The sequence below is a fragment of the Saccopteryx leptura genome, chromosome 9 (genome assembly GCF_036850995.1).
Source record: "Saccopteryx leptura isolate mSacLep1 chromosome 9, mSacLep1_pri_phased_curated, whole genome shotgun sequence".
NCBI lineage: Eukaryota > Metazoa > Chordata > Mammalia > Chiroptera > Emballonuridae > Saccopteryx > Saccopteryx leptura.
The window spans coordinates 33,067,622-33,087,627 of record NC_089511.1 but is presented as its reverse complement, the minus strand read 5'-3'; the positions used below and the strand labels follow the sequence as shown (position 1 = coordinate 33,087,627).

The following is a 20,006-nucleotide window of genomic DNA, read 5'->3' as shown; positions in this document are numbered from 1 at the left end:
TTTGAACTGGTGGCTTGTTTCTGGAACATGATAATCCTGGGGCAGGAAAGAGAATGGCCTAAGGGGACCTGTAGCCCAGAGGAGCCGAGACAACTGAGATTTCAGGCAGTTTGAAGTAGGAGTGAGGAGCAGACATGTGTCCCCATTGAGATGTATCACCCTCATTACCAACACTCCAAAGTCAGATTCCCGTGTGGGGGCGGACATGCGATGGAGCCAGCAAAGTGCAGGAAACAGGCGATGAAAATCATTCAGCTGTCTTATCTGTTCTACAGCGGGATCAAAACGGCCAGTTTTAAATCAGGATAGTGACAAAAAAGGAAAGAAATCTCAGTGTCAGCTTCCAGAGCTGTGGCTAACTTTGGGGACCGTCAGAATCACAAGACCAATCGCCGAGGCAAAGCTCTGGGCTCAGCTCCCACGGATCCCAACCCAGTGGGCACGGCGGGGGCCCCAGGGACCCGCACTTCCCATTTCCCAGGTGACTTGGCTGCAAGTGCTCAGAGCAAACACATATTGGGAACAGCATCATTGAGCAGCTCTGCAATCATATCTGACTGGGCCCAGCCCCATAGCAACCAAAAAACATACTCCAACCCCCACCCCATAGCAACCAATACCCCGCCATGCCAGGCCTCTGCCTGGGAAACCTGTGGCCCAGACACCAGGCTCCTGCTCCTGTCTATGTGCGTGTCTTTACTTCCCCTTTATGCCGGCACGTCAGCTGTTCTGGGAAGAACAGGCCAAGAGAAGTCCGTCTCAACTTGGGGCAGTAAACACGAGGGCTCGTGACCCCCCAGGATGGGCCGCTGAGCCAGAAGAACTGTCTCTCTCTAGACACTAGGTTTGCCACCTCCACAGTGTCCCCAGCAGAGAGTGGGGAGCAGAAGCTTTTCCATGGCTCCAAGGGCATGCAGTCATGGCTTGAAGTAACACTAAATAACATGGTGAGAAATGGCTCCATTTCACCTCCCTTTCTGTCCTCCTGGGGACGTCTGTCTTCAAGGCTTGGTGCACGGTCCCTGTCTCTCAGCAGCGAGGGAGCTGGCCTCCGGAGTCCAGCTGACCGCAGGTGCTTAGTCCTACAGTGACTTCATTTATGGCATGTGAGGCTTGTTTTCCAATTATGGTAACCACACAGTTTCCAAAACTTATTTCCAGTTTTCAAAAATAAGCCAAGCAACAGAATAGTCTTGGTAAACAATAATGTGAGCGGTGTGGGGGTGTGCTGAAACTGATTTGAGTCTAGCAGGGGTCTCCAAACTTTTTACACAGGGGGCCAGTTCACTGTCCCTCAGACCATTGGAGGGCCGCCACATACAGTGGTCCTCTCACTGACCACCAATGAAAGAGGTGCCCCTTCCAGAAGTGCAGTGGGGGCGGATAAATGGCCTCAGGGGGCCGCATTGCGGCCCGTAGTTTGGGGACGCCTGGTAGGGGACAGTCGTAACTGTGTGTATGCTTTGTATGTAAGTACTGCACGCGCACCAGGCATTCTTCTAAGCACACATGACCTCGTTCAATCCTCACGAGCACCAAGGAGGTAGATATTTGTCCTCGTTGTACAGTTGGGGAAATGAAGGCACAGAGAGGTACAGCAGCTTGCCCAAAGTCACCCAGCTCTCAAGTACACAAATATCCCCACCCCAAGCAGCAAGCTGGCCTGTGCATGTGCGCAGCACGCCCCAGTGTGTGACCTTGCAAGCTCCCCTGGACGCACCGGATCCGGCTGGTCTGCTCTTCGATGGCCTCCACCGCACTCTCCACGGAGCTCAGCAGCGACTGGATCTGATTGGCCGTCTCCTTCAGGAGGAAGCGGGTCACAAACTGGTCCACGTTGCTCCCGCCCTCGTATACCTATGGAGGGAAGAGAGGGGACACTAAGTGTTAAAGGGTTGGGGAGGGATCTTGGGTGTGGGGTTTGGCACAGAGTTAGGGGACACCTGGGGTTTGTCTCTGCCTTGCAGTGGGAAGAGGGGACCCCATTCCACTACTGCCTCCTGCATCTTAGAGGCCATAGAGCTCCTGGATCAAGGTAGGGGCTATGGACTCAGAGGCCAAGGTTTGAGTCCTGGCTTCACCACTTACTGGCTCTGTGACCTCTATAGCCATACCAGCAGTCACTGTAGTATATATCTTACAAGGTCCTAATGAGGATTAAATGACAAAATGTATATAAAATGCTCAGCACAGTGCCTGTCACCTAGCAAATAATAAATAGTAGCTGCTATAATAAAGATGATAGTGGTGATGGTGACCACAGTGAAAATGGTGATATGATGATGATGAGGTTAATGACAACCGTGGTGATGGTGGTGACAATGGTGTTTGTGGTGATGGTGGTGGTGATGGTGATGGTGGTGGTGACAATGGTGTTTGTGGTGGTGGTGATGGTGATGGTGGTGGTGGTGGTGACAATGGTGTTTGTGGTGATGGTGGTGGTGATGGTGATGGTGGTGGTGACAATGGTGTTTGTGGTGATGGTGGTGGTGATGGTGATGGTGGTGGTGACAATGGTGTTTGTGGTGGTGGTGGTGGTGATGGTGATGGTGGTGGTGGTGGTGACAATGGTGTTTGTGGTGATGGTGGTGGTGATGGTGATGGTGGTGGTGATGGTGATGGTGGTGGTGACAATGGTGTTTGTGGTGATGGTGGTGGTGATGGTGATGGTGGTGGTGACGGTGGCAATGGTGGTAGTGATGGTGATGAGTGGTATTGTTCCTGATGTTGGTGACAGAGATAAAGTATTAGGGAAGAAAAATTTACAACCTCCTCTCCCCCTTCCTCCTCCAAGGAGGATTCTTTGGGCTCCTGGGCCTTCACACTATTACTCAGGGAAACGACAGACAAGAATCTAAACAGCTGGAGAGCGTAAACTGGCTCCCCAAAGAAAGTGCCTGAGATGCGGTGCGCGGAGGGCGGGGCCACGAGGACACAACGCGGAGGAAAATGTGGATAAAAAGGGTTTTCTACAAGGTTTGCTCTGAGATGAGAGAAAGAATTTCCCCTTTTGTTAAGAGACTGCAGCAAAGACACTTCTTAAGGTTTCTGGAACCAATGAGTTTCCTTGGGCTGCAAAACGCTTTCCAGTGGAAGGGAGAGAGCTCTGGTTCAGCTGGCCACTCAAGGGTGATAACAATTGAAGCGACGCTGCATGGGGAGATGCTGGTCCCGGAACCCTGGGCTGCTCCCCCACGCCAGCCAGCCCTGACCGCCCAGAGTCGCCTGCCCTGGGGAACCTTGGAGCTCTGCCCAGTCGCTGGCGAGGCAAGGGAAAACAGGGCTCTCAAGGAAAGCATATTAAACCATCCATCACTCTGACTGGGAATTAATTAGCAGTAATTACACAATGGGAAACAGAGCTAGAGAAGACGGAGAAATGGAGGCTGGGGCAGATGGTTGGGGCGCCGAGAGGCCAAGGGAGGGGCACCCACAGAGCGGAGGCATGGAGGTGGACATCCTGGGCCCACTGCCAGACTAGGCACGCTGGAGAGAGGCCCCGACAGAGAATGAATCTGTGGCCAAAAGCATGTGAGTTTCTGGTAACTGAACGCATGCAATGATGGATGAGCCTTCCTGGCAGACAGGTGAGCTCACGCACAGCCCTGTGCTCAGTGGGCTCTGGACGAATGAATGGCCAAAATCGAACAAGACGACCCAAACATGTAAACACAGAGAGAAAGGCTGCCAGAATCCATCAAGCAGAAAAATGAGCTAATGTAAGTGGGTCAAAAGCCCCCAGGTCAGTGACTGCGGGTGTGGTCTGGTCAGGGGTAACTCTACCTAGTTAGCTGAATTCCAAAAAGACAAGTTATTTTCAAAGGAATAAAAACGCCATGTTTACAGATGTCACATCCACACAGTCGATCCTCAGCTGAGAGGCCAGGTCCACAGATCACAGAGTCCGGAGGGAAAGGGTCAGATGCAGGAATTTGGCATGACACGGGCAAATTCCTCATCTGCCCTATAATAGAAGGTATTCGGAAATCTGCAAATCTATCAAATTTTACCAGATGAATACTTTTCCTGCACAGAATGCCTACAAATTTCCCCCCAAACCATCTAGGTCGAATCAGAGTTAGAATTCTTGAACAGGGAAGTTGTGAAATGATGGTGATCACCCAAAGGAAGCATTAAGATTACAGAAGTCAGCTCATCTGGTTTGAGCACAGCTCGCCAGCTTGAGCCCAAGGTTGCTGGCTTGAGCAATGGGTCACTCGCTCTGCTGTAGCCCCCTGGTCAAGGCACATATGAGAAAGCAGTCAATGAACAACTAAGGTGCGTCAACAAAGAATTGATGCTTCTCATCCTTCTCCTTTCCTGTCTGTCTGTCCCTATCTAACCCTCTCTCTGTCTCTGTCACACACACACACACACAAAAGATTACAGAAGTCAGGAAGTAAAAGCATTTATCATTCACTGTGACATTTTAATTACACTGGATTAAGTCAATCAAGAGTATGGAAGTATGGAAAAATAATTGACAGTCTCAAAAAGCTCTTGCATTTTATAACAGGGAATAGGAAATAATTTTATTAGCTAGGCTTAATAGGATTATGAATGTTAACAATGTGTATGACTTAGAAGTCACTAGTGAAATGAAAACTACCATGTTCATCTTCAAAGTCAGACTCAACACTCTAAACAAAGCAGACCATCCAAAGCTCAAATGTCAGAGACAAAGGAAGCATAGAAGGAGATGAGAGCAGTCAGGCCAGACGGATCATGACAATAAGGAAACGCAGCCTGAACTTCCCCATGTGAGGACACAAAGCCAGGTCTGATCAGATGAGACCCAGCTGGAGGCACATGCAGACGGAATAACTCACCAAGAAAAGTCAGTGCAAAGATTCTGCAACCAAATCTCATCAGACAAACAGGATAAGTGGCAATATCATCATCAAGGTAGAATGTGAATGAGGAAGGATTACACGAGGAGGGTAAGGACATAATGACAAAGGCATCACGCATAACAAGGACAGAGTGTTATTAAATCCTCCTGCAGTGGGAGAGGACAGTTGCTAAGCACGGCTGTGGGGATTCAGACGGATACAATCACTTCATAAAGCAGTTCTGCCTTATAGCAAGAACCCGACACTGCTCATGTTCTTCGGCCCAATAATTCTCCCCTTTTGATAATCTACCCTTAAGAAATAATGCAGCCTGACCTGTGGTGGCGCGGTGGATAAAGTGTTGACCTGGAATGCTGAGGTTGCTGGTTCAAAACCCTGCACTTGTCTGGTCAAGACACATATGGAAGTTGATGCTTCCTGCTCCCCCCCCCCTTTCTTTCTCTCTCTCTCTCTTTCTCTCTCACTCTTTCTTCTCTCTAAAAAATGGATAAAAAATAAAGATAATATTTAAAAAAAAAAGAAAGAATGCAAAAGGTGGACATATATTTATGTACCAATATTGTTCAAAACAGCAAAAAACGTGGAAATCTAAAATGCTCAGCAAAAGAAGAATAGTAAGTAAATTTAAATATGACTATTTAGGCCCTGGCCAGGTGGGTCAGTGGAGAACACATCATCCCAGTGTGCCGAGATCGCGGGTTCAATCCCCAGTCAGGGCATGTCTATCTAATAAGCTATCAGCGAGTGCACAACTAAGTGGAATAACTAAGTAGAACAATGAGCTGGTACTTCTCACTCTCTCTCCCTCCGATCCCCTCTCTCAAATCAATGGGAAAATAATTTTAAATTAGAATATTTAAATTGATGCTTCTGAATAGTTTTAAGGAAAAAGATGTTAAAAATTTTAGGTAGAAAAATCAGAAAATAAATATTTGCACACAGAAAAATATTAAATATATTAAAGAGCCTGACCAAGCGGTGGCGCAGTGGATAGAGCATTGGACTGGGATGCAGAGGACCCAGGTTCGAGACCCTGAGGTCGCCAGCTTGAGCACAGGCTCATCTGGTTTGAGCAAAGTTCACCAGCTTGGACCCAAGGTCGCTGGCTTGAGCAAGGGGTTACTCAGTCTGCTGAAGGCCCACGGTCAAGGCACATATGAGAAAGCAATGAATGAACATAAGGTGTCAAAACAAAAAACTGATGATTGATGCTTCTCATCTCTCTCCATTCCTGTCTTTCTGTCCCTATCTATCCCTCTCACTGACTGTCTGCCTCTGTAAAAAAATAAAATAAAAAAAAGTCAGATAGTGTGATATTTCTGGCTTTATTCTAAATATATTAAAGAAATACATATGGAAAAAAGGCTCAAAGGTAATAAACTAAAATGTTAACTGTAGTTAGGGACAGTGAGAATTAGAAGTGATTTGAAATTTTTCTTTACACTCTACTCCCAAAAATTTACATGTTGAATATGTACCATTTATATAATAAAAATATTATACCAAAGGTCTACAGGTATCAAATAACGTGGCTAAAAAATAGAAAGGAAAAACACTGAAAAGATAAGTTGTAAAACACAATTTAGTGTGAGAAATTAGCTCATTACTGTCCCACAGGACAGATAAAGTAGACAAAATAAATAGTGTCAGGAAAAATTGTGAGTCTTAAAATGGGCAAAATGATTACTGGGTTTCTTGTCTAGTTCACCCTTCTGGGTTCTCTCCATCTTTCCTGGTGTTGAAGCTATTTTTAAGATCTGAAGGTGTAAACAGAAAGAGAAATTAAGGAAATAATTCCATTCACTATTGCAACAACAAAAAATGAAGTACCTAGGAATAACTTTAACCAAGGAGGTAAAAGACTTGTACTCAGAAAATTATATAATATTGAAAAAAAGAAAGATATAAACAAGTGGAAGCATATATACCTTGTTCATAGATAGGAAGAGTTAACACCATTAAATGTTCATACTACTCAAAGCAATCTATACATTCAATGGAACTCCTGTGGAAATACCAAAGGCATACTTTATAGATCTAGAACAAATATTCTATAAATGTATATGGAACCAAAGAGAACCTGAATAGCCTCAGCAATCTTGAAAATGAAGAACAAAGTGGGAGGCATCACACTTCCTGATATCAAGCTATACTACAAAGCCACTGTAATCAAAACAGCTTGGTGCTAGTATAAGAACAGGCACACAGAACAGTGGAACAGAACTGAGAACCCAGAAATCAATCCAGGCCCTTATGATCAGTTGATATTTGACATAGGAGGCAAGAGTATAGAGTGGAGTAAAGGCTGTCTCTTTAATAAATGGTGTTGAGAGAATTGGACAGGTACTCCCAGAAATTTACATGTTGAATATGTTCCATTTATATAATAAAAATATTATACCAAAGGTCTACAGGTACCAACTTACACCATTCACAAATATAAACTCAAAATGGGTAAAAGACTTAAATGTAAGTTGTGAAACCATAAAAATCCTAAAAGAAAACATAGTCAGTAGACTTTCAGACATTTCTTAAAGCAATATTTTTGCCAATATAGCTTCTTGGTCAAGTGAAATAAAGAACAAAATAAACAAATGGGACTATATGAAACTAAAAAGCTTTTGCACAGCAAAAGACACCATTAACAAAATAAAAAGACAACCCGCACAATGGAAGAACATATTTGCAGATACATCTGATAAGAGATTAATAACCAAAATTTATAAAGAACTTATAAAACTCAATATCAGAAAGGGAAACAATCCAATTAAAAATGGGCAAAGGTACTGAATAGACACTTTTCCAAAGAGGACATACAGATAGATGGTCAATAAGCATGTGAAAAAATGTTCAACGTCACTAATCATCAGAGAAATGCAAATTAAAACCACAATGAGATATCACCTCACACCAGCCAGATGGCTTTTATTAACAAATCAACAAACCACAAGTGCTGTTGAGGGTGTGGAGAAAAAAGAACCCTCCTGCACTGCTGGTGGAAATGCAGGCTTGTGCAGCCACTGTGGGAAACAGTATGAAAATTCCTCAAAAAATTAAAAATAGAACTGCCTTATGATCCAGTGATCCCACTTCTAGGACTATATACTAAGAATCCCAAAACACTAATTCAAAAGAAGATATGCATCCCATGTTCATTGTAGCATTGTTTACAATAGCTGAGATCCAGAAACAGCCCAAGTATCCGTCAGTGGACGAGTGGATAAAAAAACTATGGTACAGCCTGACCAGGCGGTGGCACAGTGGATAGAGCGTTGGACTAGGATGTGGAGGACCCAGGTTCAAGACCCCAAGGTCGCCAGCTTGAGAGCGGGCTCATCTGGTTTGAGCAAGGCTTACCAGCTTGGACCCAAGGTCGCTGGCTCGAGCAAGGGGTTACTCGGTCTGCTGTAGCCCCACAGTCAAGGCACATATGAGAAAGCAATCAATGAACAACTAAGGAGCCACAACGAAGCATTAATGTTTCTCATCTCTCTCCTTTCCTGTCTGTCTGTCCCTATCTGTCCCTCTCTCTGACTCTCTCTGTCTCTGCCACACACAAAATAAATAAATAAAAATATACTTCACACTTTATATAAAAAAACAAAAACAAAAAAACCCACTATGGTACATCTACACAGTGGAATACTATGTGGCCATAAAAAGGAGGAAATCTTACCTTTTGCGATGGCATGGATGGGACCTGGAGATTAGTATGCTAAGTGAAATAAGCCAGGCAGAGAAAGACAAATACCATACAATCTTACTTATATGTGAAATCCAATGAACACACAATAAACTAAAGAACAAAATAGAAGCAGAGGCAGGGTCACAGGGAACAGGTGGACAGCTGTCAGAGGGATGAGGGAAGGGGGAGGAGGGGATGGGATCAAAGAAGGTGAAGGGATTAGCCTAATTATATATACATGACACATTGACACAGACAACAGGGTAGCAATTCCCGGGGTGGGGGGTAAAGTAGGGGGGAAGAGGGCAGAGAGGGGAAATGGGGGTGGAAAGAGATTTTGCCTGGGTCACAGAGGGCACGATGCAGTGTATAGAGGGTGTTATATTGAGTGGGACACTTGAAACCATGTCAATACAATAAATTAAAAATAAAAATACTAGCCCTGGCCGGTTGGCTCAGCGGTAGAGCGTCGGCCTGGCGTGCGGGGGACCCGGGTTCCATTCCCGGCCAGGGCACATAGGAGAAGCGCCCATTTGCTTCTCCACCCCCCCTCCTTCCTCTCTGTCTCTCTCTTCCCCTCCTGCAGCCAAGGCTCCATTGGAGCAAAGATGACCTGGGCGCTGGGGATGGCTCCTTGGCCTCTGCCCCAGGCGCTAGAGTGGCTCTGGTCGCGGCAGAGCGATGCCCCGGAGGGGCAGAGCATCGCCCCCTGGTGGGCAGAGCGTCGCCCCTGGTGGGCGTGCCGGGTGGATCCCGGTCGGGCGCATGCGGGAGTCTGTCTGACTGTCTCTCCCCATTTCCAGCTTCAGAAAAATACAAATAAATAAATAAATAAATAAAAATAAAAATACTTGAAGATGTAAAAAAGATAGTAATGCAAATAATTCTCATCCTAGAAATGCATATACATTTTGTCTGGCAGAATGTAATGGACCTTTACCCCGTGGACAGTGACTACCTCTGCATTTACTCACGGCTTCATTAAAGAATTCCTGGTTCCTGTACACATGGCATGTGCTCTTTGCAGGTTCCTTTGGGCCAACTATAACCTCTTACTGGGTCTCGCGTTAATGAATGAGTTAAATAAGATCTCGGGCATGCGTGTGTTTTATATTTGTCCAAGAGACACGATTTTACCTTGTTTGTAAAGTTGTCTTTTAACAGCATAGATTTCATAACAAAGAATAGATAGTGATTTTCAAATTTTGAAAGTCTAATCCACATCTTCTCAACCATCTATGAGATACTTATAAAAAATTCAAATAAAGGCCCTGGCCAGTTGGTTCAGTGGTAGAGCGCCGGCCTGGTGTGCAGGAGTCCCGGGTTTGATTCCTGGCCAGGGACACAGGAGAAGCGCTCATCTGCTTCTCCACCCCTCCCCCTCTCCTTCCTCTCTGTCTCTCTCTTCCCCTCCCGCAGCCGAGGCTCCATTGGAGCAAAGTTGGCCCGGGTGCTGAGGATGGCTCCATGGCCTCTGCCTTAGGCACTAGAATGGCTCTGGATGCAACAGATCAACGCCCCAGATGGGCAGAGCATCGCCCCCTGATGGGCATGCCGGGTGGATCCCGGTCGGGTGCATGCGGGAGTCTGTCTGACTGCCTCTCTGTTCCAACTTCAGAAAAAAAAAATTCAAATAATATGTCATGAAGAAATCACAACACACTAAAAAAAATAGTGTAGAAACCTTACCGGTCACTTGGTTTTATCTAATGCCATTAAATAAAGAATGAGCAAGGGCAGGGCACAGACTGTTAGAGAATAATACTAAGATCTATGGTTGCAGTGAAAATACCATTCAAAGGTGAATGCTTCAATTCAAACTCCATCATAAAAAATTTAAGCATTCTAGTTCACATGTGAAAAAGAACAGCAACAATAAAGAGACCTAAGGAAAAAGGAAGAAGAAAATAATAATGGTAAAAACTATAAACATGGTAGAAAACATCATGAAATGTGAATAAATGTACCAGGGGCTGGTTATTAGAATGACAAATGAAAATGAGCAGAACTGTTAATATAAGTCTTTAAACTGTAACAAAATAGGACAAAAATTAAATAAAAAACTGAGCTACAACAGTAGATGTTTTATTGAACTTAATCTGCATTAAGTGCCTGTTTTGCATCAATGTTTTAATTTTTTTTTAAATTCTAAGGACATATGACACAAAATTGATCATAAAACTGACCATGCCTATGATAGTTTTGTTTAAAACTACACTAAAATGGACATAAGAAGTAAAAAATGTAACTAAAACTATTTTAAGGCTTGACCTTAAAATAACTACTAAAATAATCCCCTCCCCTGTTTAGTACCTTGACTCAAGCCTCATAGATAAACTTTTCTAATTTTGAATAGGAAACCAGTTCTGTCAGAGAAACTGATTCACACACAAAATATCCAAAGCCACCTACAATTCATTCCCAAACTATCATCAAGTTTCAACTCCCGAATGAGACAGAGACGAAATGCTCAGCTGGTGACGAGCATTCGGCCATGTGATAAAAGAATAATGTCCCAATTAGGGTTGATCGCAGGAAGCTAAGAGTTGTTCAATAGGAGAGAATCTAATAATAGAATCCACCCCATCAATCGCTTAGGAAAACTCACATGCTCATTTAAAAAAAAAAACCCAAAAAGGCATTTGAAAAAATTCACTGCCACCTCCGAAGACAAAATTTAATGAAAAGAATGCAAAAATAATTTTTGAACAGGCGAAAGAGGATCCCCAAATAAGAGCTGGTATTAATATGATTAGTGGAGAAGTACTACAGAGATGCACTTGAAGCAAAACAAGGATCCTGACGTAGCACCTTCGAATGTTTTAGGATTTGGGATAAATACAAGGGGACACAACAGAGAAACAGGAGGCGCGTCAGAGTGAAGAAAGTAACCAACGCAGTTCATAACTGATGCTCTGACTGCATTTCAGCAAAAGCAAATTGAGTCAAACTGAAATCAATGGATGCAAGACATACATTTGAAATAATCAACGAGCTGCATTTCTACACAAAAAATTGGTGAGAAAATATACAAGAAAAAAAAAATGCCTGTCACAGCGTCAATAACCTACTGTGACCACCACCACTAACAACGCTCCAAAGGCTGCACTGAACATCACAACTGCATGATTTCTGAGAGCAAAACCTCCCAAACTGGTCCACGTTGTACTGGCAGATGTTAAATTCCTCTCCTGAATGAAGACTTGGGTCTCGGCTCCTGAAGAGTTATGACCAAAGTCCCAGAAGCACTTTCGCAATGGCTTGCAACCACACTGCTGAGAAGCAGCCCTATTCAAAGCTGAGAAAACTGAGGCTCAAGGAGGGAGTGGCAATCACGAGGAGTCCCACGTGGGTACAGGTGCGCCTCACAGCCTGCTGGGAGATCTGGGGCTGATGTCCTTGTCTGCGTGACTCAGATTCTAGAGTCTGGGTCTTTCCATGTTCCATTTAATCTACCTCCCATCTTGATACTTTCAAACATCAAATAGGACAAACAATGAAATGGAATCGGTTTTGCATGTTATTAAGAGACTTTAAAACATCAAGACTCAAAACAGCATGACCCTGGGAATGTGGGCAGTGGAGGCTCAGGGTTAGGCTCAGTTATTTTGGGATAACGAGAAGAAAGGAGTTCTCTAATGCAGTGGTCCCCAACCCCCGGGCCGCAGACCAGTACCAGTCCGTGGGCCATTTGGTACCGGTCTGCAGAGAAAGAATAAATAACTTACATTATTTCCGTTTTATTTATATTTAAGTCTGAACAATGTTTTATTTTTAAAAAATGACCAGATTCCCTCTGTTACATCCGTCTAAAACTCACTCTTGACGCTTGTCTTGGTCACGTGATACATTTATCCGTCCCACCCTAAAGGCTGGTCTGTGAAAATATTTTCTGACATTAAACTGGTCCGTGGCCCAAAAAAGGTTGGGGACCACTGCTCTAATGCACTGTAAAGCTGTAACTAAGTAGCATTTGAAAAAATGCACAGAACTGGTCTTACCTATGCCTGGGCATACAACAGGAGCCTAATACTAAAACTAGTCGCCTTGGCTCTGTACCAGGCCCTATGCTAAGCAGCTTAGAGACTTTACTTCATTCAGTCCTCATAAGGATCCTACAGAGTGAATGTTCCCATTTTACAGATGGAGAAACCGAGGCTCAGAAAGGAGAATGACCGGCTCTGAGTCCTTCAGCCAGGTCTGACTCTTTTTTTTTTTTTTTTTTTGTATTTTTCTGAAGCTGGAAACGGGGAGAGACAGTCAGACAGACTCCCGCATGCGCCCGACCGGGATCCACCTGGCACGCCCACCAGGGGCGACGCTCTGCCCACCAGGGGGCGATGCTCTGCCCCTCCGGGGCATCGCTTTGCCACGACCAGAGCCACTCTAGCGCCTGGGGCAGAGGCCAAGGAGCCATCCCCAGCGCCCAGGCCATCTTTGCTCCAATGGAGCCTTGGCTGCAGGAGGGGAAGAGAGAGAGAGGGAGGAGGGAGGGGTGGAGAAGCAAATGGACGCTTCTCCTATGTGCCCTGGCCGGGAATCGAACCTGGGTCCCCCGCACGCCAGGCTGATGTTCTACCGCTGAGCCAACCTGCCAGGGCCAGGTCTGACTTTATCAGCTCAGCTCCCTGTCCTCACCTAGCAGATGTGGCTGGTCTTTTCTGAGCTCCCACGGGTCACTGCAAGCCCATGGGTGTCTAGGTGTCCCTCACAGCACGGCCTGCTTCCAGCTCCCTCCCTGCGTGCCTTGGTCAGTGTGCCCAAGAGGCTGCCTCTACTCCTGGCTGGCTGATACTCAAGTCACCCCTGGGCAGGCCTGAAGTCCCATGCTATGCTCTGTATCTCCTGACAGGTCCCTGACTCAGTTTCCCCTCTTACTTCAGCCAGCAGGTATGGCTGTCTGGCTATAACCTTGTGGGATTCATCCTTCTGAGCCTCTATTTCCATAGCCATGACATGGGGGGAGTGAGAGTAGCCACCCACTAGGTTGTTGTGAGGATTAAGCTGAGCATTTAATCCTGGCCATCCTAGTTCCTCAGTACGTTTACTGCACCTCTTCCTGGTGCATTGAGAGGACACACCCGGCCAGTCCCTGCCAGCAGCCGGCAGCCCAGTGGGGGTTCACATTCAGAGGCAGGAAATGGAGCCTGGGGGTGGGCTGCTTACACCCGTGTGAGCTACAGCCTAGAAGGCACAGTGACCCCAGCTGGGCGACCTGGCCTCATCTCCCTGCCCTCTGTCTTCCTCCAGGTCACAGGTCCAGCGAGGAGGAGGCGGGGCTGCAGGCAGAGGCTCTGGAGCCACATCAGAGACCTCTCTCCAGGACACGCAGGGAGTCTCTCCTAACAGTGCCACTGCCCAGCTCGGGCTTGGCCGGCTGAGCATTCTCATACCGGACACCGTGGGACTCCTCGGGATGGTCTCATGCGCGAACCTGTCCCTTTCCCTCCCCTTCCCACCTCGGACCCTGCTGTAGAAGGGCAAGAGACAGTCAGGTACAAACACCTGTCCAAGGGCCCTGGAGGGCGGCCTGCGGCTCACTCTCCCTGCCCGATTCTGGTAAAGGGTCTCACCCTCCACCCAGACCCCAGACGCTGGTGGGGGGGATGGGCAGGGCCATTCATGGAGCTGCTCTACTCCCCTCACAGTTTACCTCAGCTCCCTCTAGGAGCCCCAAGCAAAGCCCACCCCAGAGGCAGGCCCACCTAATACCTGTCACCACAGATCCAGGCACCCTTGGGTGTGGGTGCCCCAGAAAAAATCTGGAACCAAAGCTTGGACCCCCAGGGGCCACCCACACCTGCTGACCTTCTTGGTGTAGCCCATGGCTTTTAGGACAGAATGATTCAAGGTCTCCAGGGAGGCCAAGACGTCCTCATAGTCCCCCATGTGGTCCACAAAGTAATCTGGGGGAAGAGGAAGCAAAGGTCAGTGGTCACAGGAGGATTCTGTCCCCCCACCCCCCACCCCCACCCCATCCCTGCAGAGCCTAGCCAGGCACCTACCACACAGCTCCTTGGTGTCCACGTGGCTACAGAGAGAGAGAACAAGGGAGAGGGGCACTCAGAAGCTGGCCTGTCCTCCCCCCCCCGCGCCCCCCCCCGCCCCAGTGTGCACAGCCATGCAGCTGGTAACACTGCCCTCTCTTTCTTCATTCCATACTCGGGCACCATGAGCCTGCTTTATAGGTGAGGGTGCCACAGGGAAATGGTACCGCCCCCTCTGAAGGACCGAGCAGAGATCCGTCTGCCCCTCAGTCTGTCTGACCCCCTCACAACTCCAACTCCTCTCCCAAAGTCTGCTGACCGCATCATGGGCAGATGGGACGAGGATGGGGCTAATGCTCACCCACCCACCCCACCCACCCCATCCCCGCATTCCTGCCTGCTGGGTCCTGGGATCCCGGGACAGCCCTCCCTGTCCTCACCCTAGCCCCAGGGTCTGCATTCCATTCCCACAGCACGGATGGAGAAGGATCCGTCCTTCTGCTAGGAAGCTGAAAACGAGGGCCAGCCGTGCTGGTGAAGGTGCATGTGGGGAAGCAGCCTCGGAACAGAGACCCCGGAGGCTGCATGGTGGGCACCTGGGGACTGAGGGCCTGCAGGTTCTGACACCTGGGCTTTCTGGGCCCCGCGCACTCACTGAGGGAGCTAGGCTGGTCTAGAACAGTGTGCCCGCAACCCAGGTTCAACCGTTTGCTGCTGAGAAACGGCTCCTGTGACCAATTAAATCTGGTTCAGAGGTTTTGCAAGCTGGCTTGGAGGCTCCCCTAATTTGCATGTCAGTAAAAGTTCTTAGAAGTCTTACAGAAAGGCAGCCTGTTTAATTGTGCTTATCTCAGCAATCTTTCTGAGCTGTGTGAACTGTCTGGACAGAAAGCCTATTTGGCATGCCCAGGAGTGAACATTTACAGCTCGTGCTCCGGGGAGTGTGGGAGGAAATACTCCTCAAGGTCTTGAGAGTTTGAACTTCTACAACTCGAGTCCTCCCCACACCGGCTCACATCCTCTCACCAGCCCCCGCCCCTCCCCCCGCACCCAGCTGGCCCAACACAAAAGGCAGCAGCAAAGGAGAATGAATCATCACTGGCCGCAGCCTTTCAAAGCTCCCCAGGGACGGTGAGAGCCTCAGAAACCTCCACCTGGTTTCAGATACAGAGCCCCTCACTGCCCTCTGCAGTAGGTAACTGCTTCTCTCACGTGGCCTTCTCTGGACCATGATGCCCAGATGCCCGCTGCACTGGCCCACCTGGTCCTCGGCCCCCATCGGCTGGGATGCTCGAAGCTGCGGCCTCTGGCCCAGGCCACCACTGTGCTGGGTCCCTTGCAGACGGACCTGGTGGCAGCTCCTTATTCAAACCATCTCTAGCCCGTCTCAGGGGACCCCAACTTATCAAGTCTGCCCCACGCAGCCCCCAGGAACCCTGGTCTGCATTCCAGGGGTGGGCTTGAGGAAGGTGACCAGATGTGGGGTGGAGAAGGGGACTTATCCTGCAGGGGAACCCCAAGGAAAGGGAGAGAGGGAATTAAGGTTGAGGCAGGGCCTGGGCAAGCTTGAGTAGAATTTGCTCTTGATTTAGGGGTGGGCTGGGGCAGGAGTCTGGTTGATTCTGAAACGCAGGTTAGGGTTCTGAGTGGGTTGAAGAAAAGGTTTAATTAGGTGGTGTTAGCAGTAGGGTTCAGGTTAAGAAGTAGAGTTATGGGGAGGTGAAGAATGGGGAAGATAGTCAATAATACTGCAATAACTACGTATGGTGCCAGGTGGGGAGGAAACACTTTGGAAACACTAGTGATTGTCTAACCACTGCTGTACACCTGAAACCAATACAAAGTAATATTGAAAGTAAACTGTAATTGAAAGAGAAAAATAAAAGTAGAGTTAGGATGAGCACTCAGGTATAGTCGGTTTCAGGCAGCATCTGGTGGGATCAAGGTGACAGCACTAGCGTCCGGGATGAAGCGCCAGGCACTGGGTCAGAACTGAGCTCCGCAGAAGGGTGACATGACTGCCACCTTCCCCTTTCACCGTCCTGTGAGTATTCTGCAAAATCTCGGGTCTCTCTCTGCTCGGCCACGGGTGCTCAGAAAAGACCAACTTGCCAACGCAGTGGCAATCTGCCCACTCCCCAGATCACCCAGCCGGTGGGCCTCTGACTGCTGGATTAGCGAGTTGGGGACTGTAGAGCCCCGGCCCCCTCCTGAGGGACCAAGGAAGGCGCCTCCTCCCAGACCCACTGGGTGCCCTGCTCAGCTGCCAGGACTCAGCTCACTTGGTGTTGTCCGAGTCGATGGTGTGGAAGAGACCCTCCAGTTCTGACTCGTTGAGGACACCATCTGCAAAGAAGAGCTGGAATTCCTCCAAGGACAACTTCCCATCGTCTGCGAGGAAGGGAGGAAACAGGGAGAGCGCTGGTGTCTGAGCAACGGGGACACCCCCCAATCCAGACAATTCCCACACTAACAGATGAAACCCATCAGTAATCCCTGCCTACCCGGCTAATTCCCAGATTAACCAGTAAACTCCAGTTCACGGAGAATTACTGACTCATTCAGTAACTTCCCAAACCAACAAACACAAGAAGTAGCGAGTCTGCTGGGCCTCCCTCAGCAGGAATTCAACGAGAGCACCTGCTCCCTGCTGAGCAGCCTCCTCTCATCTATCCTGCTGACACACCTGGTGGGCACTAGTTAGAGCAGCACAGCACACCTGTAAGAGGCAGGCCAAAGCAGGGACATCTCTCTCTCTCTTCCAGATACTCAGGTAATCTCCCCACACTTAAATTATGCCCAACACTAGCGCCCATCCTGATGTGGGGAGAGGGAACGACCCCTCTCCACTCTGCACCGTCCACTCGGCAAACTTCAGGCCCAAATCTCTGCGCGGTCTGACATGTTGCCAACAGTCAGCACGGAGTTCTCACTGTGCCACTGAGGCGGCCAGGAGGTCCCTGGGATGGGGTGGGGGTGGGGCTCTGTAATAGGGGTACCACAGCGGATACATGCCACCTATCCCTCCCTCCACCTGCAGTCACCCTGGCTCCAGCATCTGCCGGGGAAGCTCTCACGGGTTGGGGCGGAGGGGCCGCTGAGGGGAGTACTCACAGCAGAACAACAGTGCCTCCAGGAGAAAGTCCTGAAGTTTCCACCCTCAGCTGCTCCCACCTGGCACACCTCCTGAGCAAATTCCCCAAAGCTGATCTCCACCCCTCTGCAGCCATCACCCCCTCCTTAGTGATCTCAGGGTGCTTCCTGCTCCTTCTTAAAGGAGCCGTGTCTGTGGGAGGCAGTGGAGGTCAGAGAGAATGCCAGCCCCTCTATGCAGAACCCCCTTCCGTGACTTCCAGCCAGTCTGCAATCAAAAATCCGTGGGTCAGAAAGAGACACCTTGCCTGGTTGGGGGTGGGGAGATGGAGCCCAGGGTCAGGGCCCATGGGCTGGGAGCGGAGTGCAGGCTGGGTCTGAGGCCCAGGTAGAGGTCACTGAGCAGGGCATGACCTGCCCAACCATACATGGCAGACCTACCTGAGCCCTGAAGTCATTCGTACATTTTAAAGGCTCTGGAGCTTTGATCTCTGCTCCCAGCAGCTCTGTGTGGGCTCAAAGCAGGGCAGAGGAACAAGCTCAGGAGACGGAGACCCTCACCCTCTGTCGTGACTTCCCTCCCCCTGTCCTGAAGTGTCAGGGGCTGGGAGAGAGTGAGAATACTAATGTGAGCGCACACTTGCACCGAGGGAAGGGGCAAGGTCCCAGGGTGCCCCCACCCTCCGGCTCAGGTTTCAATGTTGCAGAGGGAGAGCGAGTTTGTAACTTTCAAAGAACAAGAGTCCCCCCCCCCCAACCCCAATACACCCACAAGGAAGACCCAAACACAAAACATATGTGATACCAGCTGTGAAATACTAAACTCTAAGCTGTGGCTCTTCGTAGTCTGGGCAAAAGGGGCTTCCCAAATTCCCTGTGGCAGGACTGGGGATAAAAACCAGGAACCACAGTGCAGAATCAGGGCAGAATACTGGGCTCTTACTGCGTATCCACTCATTCAGTCTTCACCACACCCCATGGCACGATAGTACCCATCACCTCCATTTTAGAGAGCTGCAAACTGAGGCATAGAGCAGTGAAGGAACAGACCCAGGCCCCACAGTTGAGGCTCCAACCCACAGACGCCCTGTGGCGCACAGGGAGGGGCAGGCCATCTAGTTCCCAAGTCCGTGCCCTCAACCCATCATGGGCAGGGTCTTAAGGCGAGACCTCCAGTCACAGGGCTACAAGGAATGCCGAGGCCAAGTCCAGACTCGGTAGAAGTGTGCAATGATTGATTAGTCATGTCTGTGAGCACGGCAGGGAGTCTCCCTGAGCCCTGTCCTCCTGTCTGTCAGGTACCTCTGTCAGACTGCACTCAGGACAGCAGGCCTCCTGCGCACAAAGCCTTCGTGGCTGACATTTACCTTGAATGTCCCACCATAGCTCTGATGAACCCAGATCAGCTAACGAGGGAAGCAGCCTCTCCTACCCAGGCCCCCGCCCAATTAGACCAGTGGGCCAGCACCTCCGCCCCAGCGGACCATCTGCAGGTGTCTTCCCTAATAAGCATGAGCTCAGCCTCTTGTCACAGTGAGCTTTCAAATGCCAGGAGCCTGCACCCCTGGAGAGAAATGCAGCCTGGCACCCGCCACCCCAGACCCCTCGGAGCCCTGCTGTCTCCATCTCCGTCAAGGAGTCTGCGCCCCGGGAGGCACAGAACGGGCCAGAGGGGCCGTGCTCCTGTAATCCTGAGGGCCTATTCCCTTCCTTCCAACCCCCACCCAGGGCGCTGCTCAGTCCACACGCCCACCTCCCGCCCCCCCCCCCCAGGCATCTCACTCCTGTGGGTGCTAGGGGGTCCAGCATCCACTCCTGTTCAACAAGTGTGTGCATGTGCCTGTGCCTTTGTGCGTCTATCTACACACACACTCACCCTTAAGTGCACACTACCCCCGTCCCCTGCCCACACCGTGGTGCCAAATTGTGCTGGGCTGAATCCGAACCCATCTGCCCTCTCCCCCACCGAGACTCTGCAGCCTGGCGCTGGCCCTCTCCAGGCCTTGCTATGTCATCAGTAGTAAGAGGGGTGGTGCTTCCCATCCCAGAAAGAGCAGAGTGAAGACCACACGAGAGGGTCCGTGCAGTCTTGGTGCCTAGATGCTGGGCGGCCGTGGAGCCTCCGCCAGCCCACAGACGCCCTGTGGCGCACAGGGAGGGGCAGGGAGGGAACCCAACACCTGTTGACAAGCCAAAGTCATATTCCAAGGTGCTCGACACACCTCAGCCGGCTCAGGGCTCACTGATTCCTCACAGTGGGCCAGAGCCCCACTCTTCACCCTCACAACAGCCCTCTGAGCTGGGTACTAGCGTCATCCCTACTTACAGATGGGAAAACTGAGGCCCCAGTGTTTGGTGACTGGCTCGAAGTCATAAAGCTGGGAAATG

At 49.3% G+C, this 20,006-nt stretch overlaps 1 protein-coding gene across 1 annotated transcript in view; it reads right to left on the bottom strand.

Annotated features, from left to right (window-relative positions):
- NECAB2 (N-terminal EF-hand calcium binding protein 2) overlaps positions 1–20,006 on the bottom strand; it is a 35,000-nt gene that overhangs the window by 10,466 nt on the left and 4,528 nt on the right. The window contains exons 3-6 of the mRNA XM_066349467.1: positions 16,808–16,916; positions 14,544–14,569; positions 14,347–14,444; positions 1,721–1,857 (exon numbers count right to left, since the gene is read on the bottom strand). Coding sequence (XP_066205564.1) covers positions 1,721–1,857; positions 14,347–14,444; positions 14,544–14,569; positions 16,808–16,916 — 370 coding nt within the window. The remainder of the gene's footprint in view (positions 1–1,720; positions 1,858–14,346; positions 14,445–14,543; positions 14,570–16,807; positions 16,917–20,006) is intronic.